This window comes from Chionomys nivalis, chromosome 1 (assembly GCF_950005125.1).
Source record: "Chionomys nivalis chromosome 1, mChiNiv1.1, whole genome shotgun sequence".
NCBI classification, from domain to species: Eukaryota; Metazoa; Chordata; class Mammalia; order Rodentia; family Cricetidae; genus Chionomys; species Chionomys nivalis.
Genome location: NC_080086.1, coordinates 162,451,879 through 162,473,337, shown reverse-complemented (window position 1 = coordinate 162,473,337; position 21,459 = coordinate 162,451,879). Strand labels below are relative to the sequence as shown.

Below are 21,459 nucleotides of genomic sequence, written 5' to 3'. Positions count from 1 at the left end.
CGGCACACAGGAGACATGGAGCTGAGAGTCCTACATCTTGTCTCAGAGCAACAGGAAGTAGACTGACTGTCACACTGAGTGAGGCTTGAGAAAAAGACCTCAAAGCCCACCCTGACAGTAACACATTTCCTCCAACAAGGCCACAGATGTTTTCTTTCAAACACCACAGATGAAATCATTGATCCCTGATGAACGAGCTCATCCTGGGCTCCTCTCTCTTCCCTGGAAGTCAGGGTAAGGAGCTCACAGTTCTAACCCTTAAATCATCTGCTGCTCTCTGGTGACCAGCTCCCATCCCAAAGAAACCCAGGGATCCTCCCAAAGCTACCTCTGTAGCACATAGTCTGGTGTGTGAGGGGCGCTTCCTGTGAGTACCGGAGATCTTCTGTGATCTTCAGAGCTCTCTGCTAGAACAGGGAACAAAGACCAGATAGTTCAAATTATACTATAGGTGTTTAATCCCGTCTGATGTTCAGTATTTAGATTTGGCCTGCTGGTGTGTCTAGTGTGTTTCGGATTGGAGGTAGTATTTCTATTTCTCTTGCTTTATGCCCTTTAATCTTTTAGCATTTGTCTTCAGGGCCGTACATATCAATGCACACCTGGTGGTGGCTGAACTGTACATTTACATGTATGAGTGTATCTGAGATGAGCATTCTTATAAAAATGGGAAGGTGAAGTTTTTCTTCTGGGAGAACTCCAAAATGCGCCTGCATTTTTATGTACCATCATAGCAAACAAAACAACAGAACACAACACAAAACAAACAAAACCAATCTCCATCTCCTTAGCAGAGTTCCAGTTGCAAACACTTTTCTAGCTGCTTTAGATTGTGCTGTGCAGCAGTAGTGCAGGAAGCCATGTTTACCCCTCCCTTGATGCATGGAATTCATTGATAAGGAAATTAAGATCCAGTGAGTTTAAGGCCATGCAGCTGAAAAGAAGCAGAGCCTAGATTTACTGTGGGTCTCTTGGGCTCTGCAGTCTGTCCTCTTTCCATTACATCTGCTTCCCCATTCGCATGTTCACTTGACTTCCTGTCTGTCACCAGTGTCACAGACGCCACACTGGACTGGAAATGAGCCTGCTGGCTGACTAGCTGTATCACTGAAACAAGTTATTGGGCTTGAATTTATTTTTAAAATCCGGAGCAGAGTAGATAGTTTCTGAAGTATGACCCTGACTCAGAAAGTATAAAAGTATAAAAATCCATACCTAGTTGCTTTCATAGAATTTTCTTGAGAAAATAGAGTCAATTTAAACTTTAGACAGCGTATCTCAACTTTTCATCCTTTGAACTTATGGTCCTACAGTGACAGATTTACCAAAGCGTTCTTTTACATTTCAGACAGATTATGAGGGACAGGCCAAGAAGCTCTTGGAACTGATGGAAAGCACAGATGTGATCATCGTTGCTGGAGGAGATGGGACACTACAGGAGGTAGGATCCTCCCCTCCCCATCCAGGGACATTTTTAAGGGGATAAGAATGGAAATTAAGTCTAGAACAGTGGCAACAATAATTAAGGAAACTGTTGGAGTTCATTATTTTAGGGCTGTTGCTCGCTCACAGCTAATACAGACCTAAGCTTTGCTCCTGTACGTTTCCTTCCTTGTTTTTGGTAAACCTTCCTCCCAGCAAAAAGAAGCGATTATATGCAATCAATTCTGTCTGACAAAATTAAACAAACAAGACTCTATAATGTAAGCACTTAGGATGAAGTGGGAGATCTTGAGTTGCAGTTAATCTTGGACTACACAGCAAGATTAGATCTCTGACATTGACTAAGACAGGAGGCAGAATGGGTACGGATGGGCTGAACCTGTTATGTTGTGCATCCGAGTGCACAGCAGCTCTTTGATGGCCTCATGGGTTCACTGAGGACAAGGTCTCCTCAGATGACAGCGTCTCACAAGAAAACACCTTTCTGCCCACTCACATCACCCCTGTTGTGTAGAAAGTTAACTCGTAGTACTGCATTTATAGGACGAGGTGCTGCTTGTTCACATGTATGAGTCTCTATTTTTCTGTTGCTTTTAAAATTGGTTTTTTTGGCAGCCGGTGCTAGAGAACACACCTCTTGTATGCTGGACAAGCTCGCACTCCTAAGCTTTATCCCTAGCCCTGTCTTTGTTCTAATATTAATATCGCTTATCCTTAGTCAGATGTTACACCCATTAGAATGGCCAACATCCAGAACACAGGCAATGCTGATAAGGGTGGAGCGATAGGAACTCATTCATTTATGGTGTGAATGCCGATTGGTTTAGTCACTTTACATATTAGAATAACCAAAATCTAGATAACCAAAATAGAAAATGAGTGGATTCCCAGAAAACTGAACTTACTCTTACCCTGTAGTCCAGCAATTGTGCTCACTGGAAGTTATCCAGAGGAGTTCACAGCTATTGTACATACAAAAAAAATCTGCACTTGGACGTTTATAGTGTTTTTATTTATAATTGACAAAACTTGGAAGAAATAAAGGTGCCTTTTAATTAGTCTGTGGGTAAGTAGAGTTGCATATCCAAGTAATGGCTTATTTAGCGTGGAAAAAAAAGAATTATTGTTATGACAAGACTTGGAGGAAACATAGTGTTTATTACTATGTTTTATTCTATGAAAGAAAGCATGAAAAGACCATAGTTTACAGTTCACCTGTTTGACTGGTGGCCATGCAAGTGTAGAGAGAGTAGAAAGGTGGAGAGGTTTCCTGAAGTCGGGAGAAGAGGAGGATGAGCAGTCAGCACACAGGCCTAGTTTAGATTGTAATTTTAATGCAGGTTCATCAGTTTTACCAGATGTTGTACTGTACACCCACACTACATTACAGTTGCCTTTGACTGAACTCTCTTTGGTTGCTTCATCATTCTAAGGGATCAGAAAGGAACAGCAGAGACTGTCCTGTGTTTGACTTGGCTGTCATTTGAGCCTCAGTAATCTTCTTTTTTTATGAGTCTCTGCTAACGATCTTGTAGTTGTTTTTATAGCTTACTAATGAGATGTAAAGAGTTCTGTATGGATGAGGTAGACAACTGACCACACATTTAATACTAAAACCCAGCGAGCTGGGTGAGACAAGATAAAGGGATGAGATGTGTCAACCTTTATTTTTACAAAATATTTTTAAAGAAAGATAGTATTTTGTATATTTGGTGCACTCTTACACATTAAAGTAGACATTGGCTAGAGAACGAATTGGGTAGGGATGACCGCTCACACCTGCTTCTAGGAACCCAGGAGGCTGAGGCTGCAGGAATGCTGTGAGTTTAGACTACCTAATGAGATCCTGTCTCAAAAGTGGATTAAATAAAATAAAGAAGTGTTTAATGATACTTGTTTAGTCTCTTGTCTTCATAGCCCTTAGGAAGAAACACTCGAGTATAGATTTCTGAATATAATAAGGCATCTTTTTGTCTATGTATCTCAAAGGGGTAACATAGACTTTTCTGTATAATTGAAAAGAGCTCAGATTTCTATTGAACCTTCAACATATAAACATTAGTAAAGCTATGTTTTGTAGACCTTGAAACACAGTTTTCCTAATGTAATATGAAATTTCTATAATTTATCTTAGTTTTTATTATTACTTCTAGGTTAAAAATAAAATCCAATTTAGCCTTGATCATATTTGAGAAATTTATGTGTTGTTAAGATCTAGGACATCATTTAACATTGTTTCTGGAAGAAAACAAGTAAGTTTGTGGTCCATGAAATTTGAATCTAATTTTGTTATGATAAAGGAAATGCATATTGTTTATAATAATTTTTTTACACTCATAGGTTGTTACTGGAGTCCTTCGAAGGACAGATGAGGTGAGCTTGTAACAATAAATTTACGATTTACTTGCTGTCATTCTTTTGTCTTTTCTCCTCATGATTCATGTATACCTATTTATATCTATACATTATATTTATATAATGTATAAAATAATGTGTATCAATATACACATACAAATATATGCTGTACTGCGTACTGAATCCAGGGCTTTGTGCATGCTGGGTAAGCACTGGAACACTGAGCTACACCTCCAGCCCTTTATTCATTTAGTTTTTATTTTGAGACATGGTCCTGATAAGTTGCCCAGGTTGGCCTTGAACTTGTTATTCTCCTGCCTCAGTCTCTGGAGTCTCTGGGATTCCAGGCACAGACCACCATGCTCAACTCTTGTGTTATCGTTTCAGTCCAGTGCAGTTGTGATGGGATTGGATTTTTGAGCAGATGAAGCAATACTGACTCCTCTGTCATAGGTCACTCTCATGACCCCATGGTGGACTTGCTGTGTTGGTAATCTAGAGTACCCAGTACCTTTTAACAATAGTCTGTACTATAGAAAAATTTCCTGTAGAATCTTTTCGTTAACGAATGCTTTCATAAATTAATAGTGATGTATTCATCTAAGAGGAACTAGATAGCACTGAAATGAGTGGACTAGGCTTATTTAGTTAAGGGTGAGCACGGGAACCTGAGTTTGTTCCCCAGGATCCATATAAAATCAGTTGGTTGTAGTCGGCGGTGCTGCTGGTAACCGGGTGCTGGCTGGCCAGGAGAGCCGACTTTGCACGTTTCAAGCCATGGGTGAGACTTGTCTAAGACAAATGTGGACAGTGCCCAGGGAGCAGGATGGGAAGTTGCCCTCTGACCTCTTTGTGCATCTCAGCACCATCCACACACCTGTGCACAGAAAGACGTGTATGCATACACAGGAATGATCTAGATATATGAGTATCTACATCTTTAGATCTTAGAAATGTTAACTACAAAGTAAGATTCTGGTGTATATTTCTACATGGTTTTAGAATGCAGGAAACAGTACTGTCACTGTGTGTTATTTGGGATGTAAGTGTGTAGTAAGAAAAAAGTAATGTAGTAAGAAAGTCATACCAACCTAGCATAATGATTTCCTCAAAGAGCAGGCAGGACAACAGAATCTCAAAGAATTTCATCTGTCTCTATGCCTATTTATTTACTTATTTATTCATTTTAATTTTGAGATCCAATTTATTTCTTAAAACATCAGAAACAAAATGATAAATATTCTTAAATCTGGGTTGTAGGCTTATAGGATTTTGTTAGAAATTTATTGAAAATAGTCTTTAAGAATCTTTAAGTAACTGTTATATATGTGACATTTAGTTAAATCACTTAGTATGTCATTAACTGACAGTTATTTGACTTACTCTCTTTGCCTCATTTGTATTTGATGTAGCTTATGAAACAGTGCCCCCTGTCACTGGTCACTCGTCACTGTAGAAATAGTAGATACTTTAGTTGAATTTTGTCTGTATATGTCTTACGTAGTGTGATAGCTCAGCAACTCTCACACTGGTTAATTGATCCAGTAGCTGTAAGACTGTCGCTGTCTTAGCCCAGTTTCATACAAATAATTGCAAGTACTGAGCACCCAAGGATATCTTCTAAATTCTGCGTCATTGTGTTTTCATGGACTGCTTTGTTTTAGAAAATGCTCACTTGTAGTACTTGCTCACTGGCATAGGGAAGGGGCATGGAGATGAGGAGGAAGACACAGGCCAGTTGCTTTGTCATAGAGGACACACAGATGCCTCTCTGTTAAACCTAATTTTCTGACTATAACAGTACAACTTTCTCTTCTTTTTGTTCTACCAGGCTACCTTCAGTAAGATTCCAATTGGATTTATCCCGCTGGGACAGACCAGTAGTTTGAGTCACACCCTGTTTGCCGAAAGTGGAAACAAAGTCCAGTAGGTTGTCACTATGGAACGCTAACCTTTGTAGGTGATAGAGCCTAGGACAGAGATCCACATGTATGATACAGTTGACTTTGCAAATTTGGTAGCTTGAAATTTCACGTTATTGGGAGGGAGTATCCAGCCTTTCAGAGAATTGGGGTGTTTCCCAAATGTGTTGTGGTGCCTTCCTAATCTAATAGGAATTCCCGAAGTCAGGGTGGAGGTGAGTACTTAATGTCATTGGAGCTGATACGGAGATGGCATCTCTGACCCGTACAGTTTTTCTGCTTTTGCATTTGTAAGTCCCTTTCGTGAAGGGAGGGCAGATTTGCACTGATCATTTCCTTTAAGTATGCGTGCTGACAAAGAGCAAGTGTCCTGTGGTAACTGAATTGTGGTGTAAGTAAAACAAGGAAGTGGACTCAGGTCCTTTTCTGACTGCCTGGCGTGGTGGGTAGTGCGGGATGTAGCAGATAAGGAAAGTAGCGAAGTCCTGGCATCTAAACTGAATTGCTGAGAGTCTAACAGTGTCATTAGGAGTCAGGCAAATTGTCGTTTTAATAGTTCTTTTTTCTCAAAAGCTTTAGGGAGCAAAGCCTGATCTGAGGCCTGGCTTTCACAGTAATTAATAGTATAATCTTAAGTAAATGGTTGTCAGAAGACATAAGTAAATGGACAGTGTTGGAGAAACCATCACACCGTATGCAGTGTAAGGTTTGTGACAGAAGACACCAGAAAGCAAATATTTGCTGAATGAATTAGTTAAAAATTTCTCAGAATTTTTTTCTTTTATACCTAAGTCAATAATAATGATAAAGTGACTTTTTTATTTGGGTTAATTTTTTTTTTCTGCTTTAGAGTGTTTTGTTAGGCTGGGTCTTATAGATTGACTTTCCCTATTGTAATTTTGAGGGCCAACAATGATATCTTTTAGGAATTCTGTGTTGTTCATACAATCCTGGGTGCATATAGGAAAGCCCAGACTTGCATGTAGATATTTACGTACCCTCATTCTACCATTTCTCAGGTGTCACACCTTTATAGGATCCTTCAGCTGTTCTCCAACCATCCTGAGGCCTGGCAAACATGGGAAACCTGTTAGTGGGCCATACTATCTGTCAAAGGATGGAAGTTCTGAGGGGTGATGTATAATGAAGGATGAATGAATGAAGCATTTTTTGCTGGTCTGATGTAAATCCTATGCTGTTCAAGACTTGACTCTTAGTGAGCTTGTCTCTCCTTGTATTGGTAGAGATGATTGAACTGCTTCAGCCAGCATTTCCAGAAGCACATCAGTGATCAGAGACAGGTTTCCTTGCAGAAACCCTTCCTGTCCAGAAGCCAATTTGCACTCACATGTGGATACCCCCAGGATCTGAGTGCCTTCTGATTTTTAGGAGCAAGTTTTTTCCATGTTCTTAAACTACTGTTATTGCTGCTTCTGTTTATATTTTAAAGATTAGCAAAATCTAATCTATAATCATGCCCTAGGGCTCTTAGGTAATCAGTAATTCTGCCCTGGGCTCAGAATTTTGCAGACTTTTTAACATGTTTAAAAAGAACAAAGCTTTGCCTTCTGCCCTGCTGTCATAATTTCCTGTTGCATAATTATTAAAGAAGAAAAATGTTTTTCTCCTTGGAATGTGGACTATTGCAGGTCAGTAATCCTCAATGCCAGGCCCAGTGCTTCTTTCTGAGGACTTTAGTTATTGTCAGGGAGTGAGAGATTTGAGTTGTATTTCAGTTGTCTTCTGCCAAGCAATTCAGGGAAGCAATTTAATGCAAACAGTCCTTTTGAATTGCAGTAGTTCGGGTGCCAGGTGCTGCTCAGATTAAGTACAATGCACGCATCATCTGCGATGCTTCCTTCACAATCCAGATCCTCTCAGAACAAACCTGCTAGACTTGTGAGCGTCCTTCTCACTTCCTCCAAGTAGAACCTCACTTTTAAAATGTTTGCTGCCCACTCCCCAGGCATCATCTCTACTGAAAGGAAAATAATGGGTTCACAGATAAATATGGGTGTTTTGTCTGCATATAGAATTCCTGATGCCCAAGAAGGCCAGAAGTGAGCATTAAATCCCCTGGAATTGGAGATACTGATGGCTGTACACCCCATGTGGGTCTGGGAATTGAAGCAGTATTATTTATAAGAGTAGCAAGGACTCTTGACCACTGAGACATCTCTCCAACTCACAATGGCTCACATTAAATAAAAGGATAAAGGCCTTCCAGAAGGCACAAGCACTGCTATGTATATTCAGGAACTGAAATTCATGTATCGATGGCAGGAATGTTCAGTAGTGCAGCCATGATGGGAACTAATATGGCTGTCTCTTACCAAATTCAACATAAACTAGTCATACTCTTTAGGCATTTACCTAAGGGAAATGCAGACATACAGATCCAGACAACAACCTAAGCCTCATTTGTAGAATCTGTTGCAAGTTACCAAAAATCAGGACTAGTGCCAGTGTCAGCCAATTCCTGAATCAGCAGCTGCACAGATTGTGGTACATCCATAGAACAGAGTTGCTGTGGGATGGTCTTTCTGTACACTGTGAGTATGTGTTGCTCTCATTGGTTGATGAATACAGCTGCTTTGACCTATGGCAGGGCAGAATATAACTAGTTGGGAAAGCCAAAGTGAATACAGGGAGAAAGAAGGCAGAGTGGAGGGATGCCAGCAGCTGCTGGAGAAGTAAGGTGTCAGAGCATTGCCTGTAAACTACAGGGCACATCGACATACACAGATTATTAGAAATGGGTTAGGTTATATGAAGAGCTAGCCAGTAAGAAGCCTGAGCCATCAGCCAAACCATTTGTAATTAATATTAAGGTTCAGAGTGGTTATTTGGGAACTGTCAGGAGGGAAAGAAACCTCCAGTTACACAGAGTACTACTTTACCGTGGGAAGACACTGTCTACCATGTTGATACAGTCAGTATCATGAAAAATCTCAAACTCATGCTTTTTCATTCTATTCTATGACAGTTCCTACTAAAGATTAAGCTGAATTTGGTAACTGCCAGGAACCAATGATGGTGGGAGTGGGTTGGCTGCAAAGATTGATAAGGGACTTGAAGGGATGTTAGAGAAATTATTTATTTTGGTGATAGTATTGTTTACATGGATACATTTGACAAAATGTATGGCAAGGCATGCCTGCAAGGACAGATTTACTGCATGTGGATTCCAGCTCTGGTTTTAAAAACGAAGTTGACCTTTCAGTTTCCAGGGTTGTGTTTGAGAAGCTCTGCTGGAAGAACAGATGCAAAGCTGATAGGAGTGTTCGCCCAGGAGAAACACTACACAAAGCCCCTGGCCCAATCCTAAACACCACAAATGGAAAAACAAAGCAAACCACAAACTCTGTTGGACCTGAACAGAAAGGGGGACACCAGCCAAACAGCTGTCCCATGGTTGAATACCAAGGCAGAGACTTGTGAATGGGAGGGAACCAGTGCTTTTGTAGGAAAACCTGAGGTCTATGCAGTCAACTCTGAGAGTTCCAATCTCATTGACACCCAGCGTTATGTCTTATAATCTTGTGAGATGTACCTCTGGGAGTTTGCTGAAGATCCCACACTATATACTAGAAGGGCAGAAAGGAAAAGTTTTGCAATACTCTGAAGCAGTCTTTTCCCCTTGCAAGTCGCATCAGGAGAAACTTTTTATTCAGAGCCCAAGCTTCTTGAATAGTATTGGAACTCAACAGGGATTGCTGGACTCTAGTTGGTTCTGGGCTTCCATATGGGAGAAGAGAAATAACCCAACTCCAGCCTACTCTTCAGCCCTTCCCTAACTTATTGGGGTAGAAAAGAGTTGAAGATTAGAATGGAAAGGTAACTGGACAGTCTTCAAATCTCTGTAGATTATACAATATTCTTCTACATAACACATATGTCAAGGAAGAAGTCTTGAGAATTTTATATTATTTTGAACTAAATAAAAACAACTTCCAAAAATATGTGAGAGGCAGTGATAGTTGTGGTTAGAGAAAATTTAAAGCATGTAGAGAAAATTTATGCATGAGAACAGAGGCAAAGCAAGATTAAGTGTGACGTCACACTGTAGAGGCATTCACGTGGGAAGGTGACTCAGAGGAGTGTGAGTTTGTGATCAGCCTGGCTACAAAGTCAGACATTGCCTCTGAAGTCAGGAAGAGGAGAAAAGCAAGTTAAATCTAGAATTAACACAAGGAAAGACAAATTATATCCAGAGTAAACAAGTGAAAATAATAAGAATTCAATAAATTGAAAACAGAAGTCAATGAAAAAGCAGGTTCTTGGAAATAATAAATAAGTCAACAAATCTCTAGCCTGGAAGAATAAAAACTAGAAAGGACACAAATTCTTAATTTTCGTGATGAAAGAGACGACGTCACTGCTGAGCCCACGACATGGAAAGGATTGTGAAGGAAAGGATGACAACTCTAGGCCCAGAAGTTTGATGACCTCGGAACAAACCAACTCCTTCAAAGACTGTTTGGCACCGCTCATGCAAAGAAAAAACAATTGTCAAGTGGATTAATAAACTGGTACATGCAAGCAGTGGAATCTCATTCAGTGCTAGAAAGACATTAGCTATGAACCACAGAAAAACAGAACTTGGATGCATGTGACCAAGTAAAGGAAAACAGTGTGGAAAAGGCTACGCTGTATGACTCCAACTGTTGGAGAAAATTACGACAGTAAGAAGGGGAGAGTTGTTAGGGCTTGGAGTGGTGCAAAGAGATTTGTGTGATGTCCGAATTCCTTTGTGTGTGCTGTGGTAGTGGGTACATGCCACTAACCTTGTCTCAACTCAGTTATGCTGCAGCTATGACCAAAACTGGGTTATGAATGACAATAATAAGTCACTAGAAATTCTTGAGTTGTAACAAAAGACCAGACCAGTTTTGGCGGACGGAGGGTATGGTAATAGAACAGCTGTTTGTGAGGCAATTGTTATCTAGGGAAACTTCTGTACTTGGCTTTAAATGTTCCTATGAACCTGGCCTAAGATGGCTCTAAAAAAGAAGTTTTATGTAAATGTACTGGATTTGATCTCTAGCAACACCCCCCCACACACACACACACAAGTTTCACAATAAAAAGAAGCATAATCCTTTCAAACTTCAATAACTTTATTTGATTAAGCAAGCATTAGAGATGCGTTCTACTTTTTCTGAGTTTTGTTGACATCAGCATATACCTCTGTGGCTACTATCTCTCACCATTAATTATATAGTGATCCTATATCCCATCATTATTTTTTGTGTCAATATGGTGAATATCTACAGTGTATTGAAACATGCCAGATCATTTTCATAGTGATAATTAGAAAACATGTAAAATTGAAATACTGGACACATTTGTGTGTTATGGGAAACCAGGTTATTATTTAGAAAACTGGTTTTTAGAGTTGTTGTTTTTAATCGGGCAGGGTTGGGGGAGGACCAATGTGGTGCACGCCTTTATTACAGCAGTCAAAAGGCAGAGGCCTGTGAGTTCAAAGTCAGCCTGATCTATGTAGCCAGTTCAAGGTCAACTGGGGGACAAAGTCAGACCTTATCGAAATAAATAGGAAAAAGGGAGAAATGATGTTAGTTGGCAAAATGCTAGCAAGCATGAAGCCCTGTCTTCCATGCCAGCATGGAATAAACCAGCCATGATGGTGCACATCTGTAATTGCAGCATTGGGGAGAGAGAGGTAGGAAGATCAAAGTTGAGCTATCTTTGGCTACAAAGTGCCAGCCTAGGATACATGAGACCCTGTCTCATGGTTTTAAAACAGTTAAATTGTTCTTGTTTTTGTTTGTTTGGTTTTGGTTTTTCAAGCCACAGTTTCTCTGCACCCGCCTCTGCCTCCTGAGTGTTGGGATTAAAGGCGTGTGCCGTCACATCTGGCTAATCTTGGCTTTCTTATGTGACCTGCATTATAGTGTATCCAGATTGCTAATGAGGGGAAGGTTCTTTGGTAGATGGAAGATAAAGTAGAAAGAATGGTAGAATTCAAACTGGAGAGAAAATTCAGTTTTCTTTTTATTAGTTTGGAACGGATCTAGGTAAATCTAGGTAATTATTTTCATTAGTTCCCATCATCACCAAAAGACAACCAGGCGTTTTTTATCTTCTGATAAAAGTATTTACTCCACATTGGGAATATTGTTGCCAACATCTCAAGGCTGAATTGATATAAATTTTGTATTCTAGCTCAGAAAATACATAAAATTTATATATATACATAAATTTTAATATAAGTTAATATATATTAATGTGATAATAATGTAATTAATGATATATTGATGTAATAATAATAAATATATAATGTAATAATAATATAATAATACGTACATGCATACATATACCAGGGCCTTACACATATAATTGCTAAGGTTCAAGGTCACAGAAACTCAGTAGACAAGTGGCATATTTCTTAAATAGGGAAACAAAAAAGAACAGTTAATAGAGTGAAAGAGATTTAAAACACAAGCCAGTCACCATTTATGTGTCTTGTTTGAATCTTGACTTGAACAAAGAAGGTAACATATATATATGTGTGTATATTAATTGTTAAAATTTGAGAACTGACTAAATATGTTGTTACACAGTGGGTCAGTATTTTAAGTATAATAATATCTCATAAAAGTCTTTTGCAGATACATAGTAAACTCTTAAGGTTTCAGATTTTCTTTCATTGATTAAGCCTTACAGGGTTGTGAAGTAAGATTGGTCATGAGGTGATAATTGTTGAATATGAGTGAGGAATATACAGGAGTTATTTGCAGTTTATGTGCTGGAAATTCTAGAGAATAAAGTATTGTACTCAGCAAATACTGACTGCCTGTTATCTGACCTGCACTGTGCTGATAGAGAGTTTTCATGGTCCGTATACAAATTGTCACTAGCTTTGTGGAACTTTCATTTTCCAGGAGGAGGCCGATGATAATGTTACGTACACAGTTCAGACTGTAGTTACGAAAAGACAGCTACAATTCAGTGGTGGTCACAGTGAAAGACCTTCTGCTAGGCTGGAAGGAGTGGGCCCCTCTGGGTGGTACCATCTGCCAGACTTGAGGGATGAGAGGAACGGCCTTGTAATGGCTGCACCTAGGGAAGGAACGGAAGGGTTGATTCTGAGCAGGTCTCTGATGTGGTCTACGCATCCTCTCACATGAGAGCAGATGTCTTTCTGTCTAGCCACTTCATGTTTCCCTTGTTGACCCTCTGTTGTGTATTTATATGTGTCTGACTTTGAATTTCCAGTACAAACTCTAGGCTTGTTTGCAGATCTGGCATAATTTTATGTTCCTGTATGTGTGATACATAGTATTTACTTTTGATGGTGTGTGTGTGTGTGTGTGTGTGTGTGTGAATTTTTCAAGAGATTGTTAGAATGTACGTAAGGAGAGTCTTGTATCTTGAATGTAAGAATCAACAGAAAAAAACATGAAGAACATTCTTGTAGTCCTAGAAAATAAGGAAATATATCTTGGGTCCTGGTCTGTAGTTTGCTAAGATAACTTTAAGTCCTGTCCTTTAGTTGCCATCTTGCTGTTTGAGAAGAAAGTTGTTCTTAGGGGGAAATGACTGAATTTCTTACACTGATTAAAAGGTGCTGTGTTATCATTGTGTGTTTAAGTACCACATTTCCCAGTAACAGGCACAGTGGAGTGATTCAGTCAATGTTACATAAAGAAATGGTCAGTATCTTATATAAGCTCCAAATCTTTCTCTATGAATCTCGAAGAACTTTGTACTGTTCTGAATTGCTAATTCTTTCACATGCTTTCCTTCTGCTTTCTTAAAATATTTTTTTAAAAATGGTAATATTTGAGAACTCTAGCTTTTCTTGACATCTATCCTAGGCTTCTGAGTGTGTGAGGGTGGCTGTGTATGCACACGTGTGTGTGTGTGCTGTGCTCTCGAGCAGGTGGTGTTTACCTTTTACAACCAGACCCTCTCCATGTTTCCCTGTTCAGACACATTACAGATGCCACACTCGCCATTGTGAAAGGAGAAACGGTTCCGCTTGATGTCTTGCAGATCAAGGTAAAAATCTTTGCTTCAGATTTTGAAAAAACTATGAAAGTAATAAGGACATGTTAAAGAAGATTAAGTTTCAACAGTTTATATGGGATTGTGGTGAACATGGCAGTCCCTTTCTCTTCCTATCCCCACTATTAGTCTCCAGAGAAAAGCAGTGTTCATGATTCTGTTATCACTAATTAATGTGTTTATGATCCGTCTTTAAATGCCATTGTATGGGGCTGAAGGTATAGATAAATGATAGTATGTGTGTCTATATGTATGGGGTTTAATCCCTAAGACCTCACTAAAAGTAACTGTGATAAAAATCATGTGATATAAAACTGACAACTGTAGTCATTTTAAATCTGCTCTTCAGTAGTGTTAAATGTATAATGTTACCTTTTGATACCTTAGCTTTGAACTTGCCTCTTTGTTACTCACAAAAATCTTTCTGCGTAACTTCCTAATATAATTTATCTAGTTTTTAATTCCTCCACCTACGACAAGAAATCCATCTATTGTTGTTTTGAGCATTAGAAGAGCCCTCAAGGCTAGACATCGTGTTGTATATCTATAATCCCTACTCTCTGGAGATAGCACAAGGATGAAGCTTTCATGGTCATTCAACTACACAGCTAGTTGAGACTAACCTGTACCACACGAAACCCTGTCTTTTAAAAGGAAAAAAAGCTCATGAAGTCTTTAAAACAGTGACTGATTTCTGTACCTGTTTAAATGCTGGCTGCATCTTTCTTTCATGCTGTGCGACAGGTAAACTTTTTCTCAAGCCCTGCTGGAGTAGCCGGTCTCTATCTTTCAGTTCACTTGGTTGTCTTGGAGTCTTAGCTCCAAGTCTTAGTTTAAGAATATTTAGGATTTTATTTTGGTGGTGGCGGCACACGCCTTTAATCACAGCACTCGGGAGGAAGAGGCAGGGGGATCTCTGTGAGTTCCAGGCCAGGCTCCATAGCTACTGAGAAACCCTGTCTCGAAAAACAAAAACAAAAAATTTAGGATTTTGTTGATTATCTGTCCAACCTTTCTTGTTCTTAGAGTGTGAATAAGGTTTTCTGTAGCTTCCTGCATCTTAGAACTCTACAGTTTTCTATTGAACTGTGAAACATTTTCTTATTTGTAGATGTGTAGAGGATCAATTGATTTAGAAATATGTGAAAGGGCATAGAAACAATACACATCGCAGCATGCTGGCCACTCAAACTCTGGTCTTGAATTACTGTTACGTTAAGAACAAAAGCTGCGTGGTGGTGCATAACTTTAGTCCTACCACTCCAGAATTAGGGAGAGGTGGATCTCTGAGTTCAAGACCAGCCTGGTCTACAGAGCAAGTTCCAGTGCAGGCTCCAAAGCTACAGAGAAACCCTGTCTCGAAAAAAAAAAAAAAATCAAAACCAACCAAACAAAAAACAACAATTCAACAACAGTGAACTTACAAGTGTACAGCCATGTCTAGACTTCCTGTCATGATCTCATTATTCATACTCTAAATTGCAATTGATCTTTAGCCTATAATACAGCTAAGTTGTTTTCACAAAGCAAAAGGACTGTGATTAAAGAATAACTAGGAGAGACTGCTGGCAATAAAGACATTGTTATAAAATATGATCATTTCCAAAGAAGGTGAGTCAGAAGATTTTATTTTAATAAAATAACTCAGTAGTTTAGTACTTGTTGTATATGTATTAGAAGTGATATATTACAAAGTAAATTGAATTTAAATGGAAATTCTTGCTGTGTTTGTACTTAAATGTCTCATCTCAACCCCCTTCTCTCATATATACTGATTTTGCAAATTGTTATCAGATTTTTTATAATCTCTGTATATTAATGACACAGCCCAGGAAGCAGAAAAATTTTAATCAAGTCAATTCTTTAAAAATGTGGAACAGTGGCTTCTACCCTAGTTTCTGAGGAATCAGTTTAGTTTAATTGATTTTTTTTTCCTATTCGTCTTCTTTCTGAAAATTGCATTCAGAATGTGAAGAAAAAGCTCTGTAGACAAAGTTTAATGCCATAAGCGTTCTAGGCAATGCTAGATGCCAGTCTTTCTTTTCACAAGAACCATCCCATGTTAATATGAACTGAAGACTCCAAATATCAAGAAATCACCAACTATAATGGTATCATATTTAGCTTGTTCACTGTTCACTGTGTACTCACATCTCATTGAACATTTCAATTTGGTAAGGAAGTCAAGATGTGTTTCCTCCTATGATGTATTATATAAGACCACAGGTAGGAGAGGGGCAAGAAACCATGTTAGCTCCATCTTCAAAACCTATCTAGAGGCCAGCATCTCTTCTTCAGTCTCTTGTCCCTTTCTGGTGGCCTTTATCTTTTTTCAGAGCTCTCTGACTATGACCTTGCCTCCCCTTTGTAACAACCAGTGTGTGATCACATGTTAGGGCACATCACTTCTCTGCTCTAAGGCCTCGGTAGTGTCTCCTCCCTGAATAACAGCCTTTAAGGTCTTTGATCTGGTTCCCCTTGACCTCATCTGGATGGTACTGATTCGGGTCTCTGTTCAAATGATGCTTATCAACTGCATCTTCTCTCATCCCTATATTAACTAGTCATTTATCCTCCTAGCGGTATCTCTGAAATACTTATTTGGCTCCACTGTCCTCTCACCATATTGTTTCTATTTTCTCTCTTGTGGGAACCTAAGAGCAGGATTAGCAGAAACTCTTGCTTACCTGGCAGTGTTATCTCCCTTTTACCTGCCGGTGCCTCACTACTGGGTCTCTAATGGGCTCGCATGTGAATTTTGTATAGCTCCCCATGGCACTGCATTTTGAGTTTGGAAATCTGTTTTAGCCTCATTTGTTTGAACTCCTTTAATTCTCAGGTTGAGTGTTCTTCATAGCCTCTTCATGCCCGAGTGCCTTGGCCCCTGGCCCACCACTCTCAGAGGAAGTTCTCTCTACTCGGCACTCAGAGACAAACATGTCCTTACTGTGCCAGTCAGCTGGTGCCTCAGCAGCCCCTCTCTGCTTGCTCTGCCCTCTCTCTACGTTATTCTTCCCATGCTTGTCTTAGTACAGAGAGTAGCAACGCTATTCTACTGCATGACAGGTGCGCAGCAGAGGGGTGAGCGGTCAGTGTCTCCTTGTACAGTTCTCTACTGTGTGTTTCTCTTACAAATTCCCTTGCTTGGCTTTGACACAGTGAAATGATGCTGGTGCTGGGATTGAAGGAGCCCTTGATCCCATGAGCACAAGATGCAATGTGCTTTCTCCAGGACAGCAACTTCTCGTGCCAAAGATCCTCCCTCCATCCCCCCTGCCCAGGTCTTAATCCTAGCTTATATTGGCCATGGCAGAGAATTGATGATATGAGAGAATCTAAGTTGGTCCTTCTATCTTGCAGCAAACTATGGAGTTGTGTGTAGTATTGTACTTCTCTTGGAATGTGGGGCCTTATATCTATCAGTTTTCAGCTATTGGAATTTAACTACTCAAATTGCAGCTAATACGTGCCCTTGCCAAGAGATTCCTGAGAACTAATACAAGTGTGGATCATTCAAGCACTCTTACCATGACATAGGGAAAATTGCTTTAATACTTGAACTTATATATAAAATGTTTGGTTTGATGTGAAGTAGGCCTAGAACATTTTCTACATATTTATGAATTTACTGTATTCACAGAGCTAAATCAATTGTATTTAACTTCCAGGGCGAAAAGGAACAACCTGTTTTTGCAATGACTGGCCTCCGATGGGGATCCTTCAGAGATGCTGGCGTCAAAGTTAGCAAGTAAAGGATTGCTGTGTTCATATGTGATGGTTCCTTAAATGTTTTATTCCAACCTTGCTTTTGAGGTTTTAAAACAATGGTCTGTGGGTAAATCTTTTTGGCTGTAGCTGAATTTGGTTTTGATACTGAAATAGGAACACCCAGCTAAGAGTTTGGAGCCTATAAGCTAAGGACTGGGAATAGCAGTAAAGAGAAGGGCTTGTCTGTTTTCTCACATGTAGCTTAGGTTCAAGCTACATAGAAGAAAGAACTGGCATTTCTTATCACACAGCAGCATACTTAAATGAACTCCAAGGTGCTGCCTGCACCTTAGCCTCAGGGAGCACGTAAGGTCCTAGTTGGCTAGCCCAGACTGTGTTTGGGTGGAGAAAGGTGAGGTCTGGATTTGCTGACTGCAAGAACAGGCTCAGGAGGAGCGATTGGCAGGCCGCTGCTGGCTCTTATGAGGATAGACTGAGTTTTGGAGATTCATGTGGAATGAAGCTTCCGCCTAGGAGAGAAGTGTGGGCCAGCTTCCTGAGGCAGGACTGAAGGAGACAACATCCAAGGTTCATTGCATTTCTAGTGGCGGTGCCGTCCATCCTTAGCCTAGAGCCCAGGGCTTATAGTTGTAGGAGAGGCACTGAGTTACGATTGAGTTAGTGTACAGCTCTCTCATCAAGTAACCTCGCTTGCAATTATGGCCAGACTGCTAAACATTCTTCACAGAGATTTCTCACACGTTTCACTCTGTTGTCCCTGGTAGTGAATTCCTGAGAGCGGCGTGTCAGGAGGAGAGTCCTGCTGTATCTCATTGCACTGCAGTCGTAAATGCTTCACGTCGTTCTGTTTGCCAGTGTGCCATGGTTATGCTGATGCCACAGGTTACCTTGGGTTTGATCTGTCATCTCGGATTCCCACAGCTCACTGGGAGAACTGCTTAGCTTTCTCTGAGAAAGTCTGCTCAGAACAAACCGCTTCCCGGTGTTCTGATCCACAGTTCAGCACTAGTGCAGGTCAGCTGTCTTAGGAACAGCTCATCTCCCTGCCCCATGGCTTCTGAACCTTGAGTTTTAAGATCTGCAGGTGGTCACATAACACCTTGGCTAGGACTGGCTGCTGAGTCACTTCTGGTGTAAAATAAGAACCATTCCCATGCTTGCCACTGGAAGACTACAACCACAGTCAGGTTCACTACTGGAAAAGGTGCAAGGGACTGCTGATACTTTAGGAATAGACGGCCTGAATCAGGGCATCTTTCTACTTGGGAAAGGGGAGTATAGAGAGAGGACTTTAAAAATACCATAAGATACCAAATATCTAAGGCCCTTATTGATACCCTCACAGTATTAACCTGAATGATAATTTAGAACAGCTCCAGTTTGGCTTTATCTGACTTCCTTGTTCTGGAATTTGGGCCCAACTTACTGTGCCATCGTCCCTAATGGCCAGTTCTCTGTTTTATTTTTAAGCCTTGCCCTTTCTCTGTCTGTGATCCCTCTTCCTACCTGAAGTTATTTCCCTCCCTCTTTCGTCGTCTAGATTTGGGTCACTTCCAGTCACTTTCTGCTCCGTACCTGTGCTTTATCCTGTGTCTTTTATTTCACAGCGTGACCACCCTGTTTTCTTTCTTCTTTACTTTTCTTACCAGTAAATAGTGATCAGTTTATACTACAACATATGTCGTCACTTATTAGTTAGTATTATTTGGGAGTCGTTAACTTCTCAAATTATGGGTCCAAAGGTAGGAATTTTACAGTGTTCTTTTGCATGTTTATACTCTACATGCCTTTCTCCATATATGTAATAGGAGCTAAATAAAGGCCTTCTGACATGAATCAGTCAGGAGCAGTCAAGTAGCATGTAGGTATCTGCTACATGTAACGAGTAGCATTTACATCACTTTCTGATTGCAACCTGATATCTTCCTTTCTCTAGTAGCTTTTATGCACTTAGCAATATGCAATGAATTTTTACTCTGAGACTTTACACTTGGAATATTAAAGCTGTATAATGTGAGTAATGTGAGCTATACTAGTGTATATGAATGTGCACATTTTATGTGGGAGGGGCCACGGAATACAGGACTCTGTCCTGTATCCTGTAACGTATTAGGTCAAGCGGCATCCATAATACACTATCTCTGTGTTGCTTTATTGCTTTCTTCTTGTGGCTCTTTTGCCTGTATACTGAATCTGTTATATCAGTGAACGTCTGTATTATAATGATTTGTAAATTTAAGGGTCAGAGACTTAGGCTATACATCTCTTATTAACTATAAGAATATTTATACTATCTAATTGCATACTGTTCTGTGTGCTATTAAAATTTATATTAAATTATGGCTGTATTATGCTACAGTCCTCAAGCCAATCCTCAAGAACAGCCAATCACAGCAGAGGTACAATCCTGATGCATTGATTGTCCTAGATGATTTTTAACACACTGGTAACTCTTCTCATTTTCATCTTGGTTTCCGAAGGTACTGGTATCTTGGTCCACTGAAAATCAAAGCAGCCCACTTTTTCAGCACTCTACAGGTAAAAGCGATTTACAATTTAGAACCTGACCTATTAATTAAGTCAATGTTTCTTTGTGATGTGTGTATTTGAGATATTAATTCCTTGCTATAGAACCATATCACATGTTCCAACACTAACATGTGGGCATTTGATTTATATACTTACAGAAAACATTCTTGTTTTGATAGGCAAGCACCCCTCATGTTTGTCTGTCTGTCTGTCCATCCATCCATGCTCATTCTGTTCATGAAAAAAAAATTTTATTTGTCTTAGATACTTGCCTTTCCTACTCATTCACACACCCTTGCCAGACAAACCTTGAACAGAATGTCTAGATCATTAATATGTGTATCTACCTTAGTACCTGGTAATGACCTGAAGATTTGGAGTCAATTATGGATAAATTAATTATATGGGAGTCTATATATTATCAGTAAGTTTTAAACTGTGTTGGTTAAATAAGTGCGGTACCTACTATACTGGACAGTACTGATACAGAACATTTCCTACATCACAAAGTTCTGCTGGGCTGTGCTCTATATAAAATATATTAAAAAGTATTAAGTTCTGAGGTTGTAGCATAGTACAGTGGCAGAGCTCTTGTCTAGCATGTATAATGTCCTATGTTTGATTACCAATGAGAGAGTGGGGGGCATAGAAAAGACTCAACTGTGTCGAATAGATGAAAAAGTAAGTAGGAAAGTCACTCAATAGATGAACTATATACTGTCTTCATTCTTCATGCAGACCAAAATTTGGTTCACTAATCTGAAAATTGGTGTAAGAAAGTAGGCTCCAGTGTTAATATTTAGAGTTATCTGGTATTTGTATGCACACACACACACACACACACACACACACACTGAAAAATGTAGTTCTCTTAACCTTCTAAGAAATTCCACTTGGGATAAAAAAAATTAAATGGACAAAACTAAAATGAACATCAGTAAAATACTTGGAGAAAACACACATAATTTAAAAAATCAAACAGAAAAGCCAATGTCTTTCTACTCCTAAAGCAAACTGGTTAGTAAAAACTACTGTTGTTAAGGGGAATAACTTTCCTGGTGATGCGGTAATACCTAGGGAGAAGCAGTAGCCATCTGTTCAGATGGTGGCATTCTAGATCTATAAACACTCCCTGTTCAGTACTCATCAAGTGCTTGTTGCTGTGTGATTGGCGCACAGAGCACACACTGCACAGGCTTTCTGGCCTCAGGATGTCATCATGTGCCAGAGAGAAGTGCGGTGGACCAGTGGACTGACAGACGGCAGGAGAGAAGTGTCGATGGCAAGACAGGAACAGAGGAGGGCCTCCTAACTTCACCGGGGGTCACAAAGCCTTCTTGAAGGAGGTGGCATTTATGCTAAATTTGGAACTATGTAGAAGTGGATAAAGGACATTTGGGATAGTGAATTGGGCTGTATGAAGTCAGTGTGATAAACAATGTTCATT

General features: G+C 39.8%; 1 protein-coding gene across 1 annotated transcript in view; it reads left to right on the top strand.

The window, feature by feature from the left end:
- Positions 1-21,459, top strand: part of Agk (acylglycerol kinase) — a 75,414-nt gene that overhangs the window by 40,074 nt on the left and 13,881 nt on the right. Inside the window, exons 6-11 of the mRNA XM_057779297.1 lie at positions 1,349-1,441; positions 3,784-3,816; positions 5,630-5,724; positions 13,679-13,748; positions 17,423-17,502; positions 19,964-20,021. Of these exons, the coding sequence (XP_057635280.1) occupies positions 1,349-1,441; positions 3,784-3,816; positions 5,630-5,724; positions 13,679-13,748; positions 17,423-17,502; positions 19,964-20,021 (429 nt within the window). The remainder of the gene's footprint in view (positions 1-1,348; positions 1,442-3,783; positions 3,817-5,629; positions 5,725-13,678; positions 13,749-17,422; positions 17,503-19,963; positions 20,022-21,459) is intronic.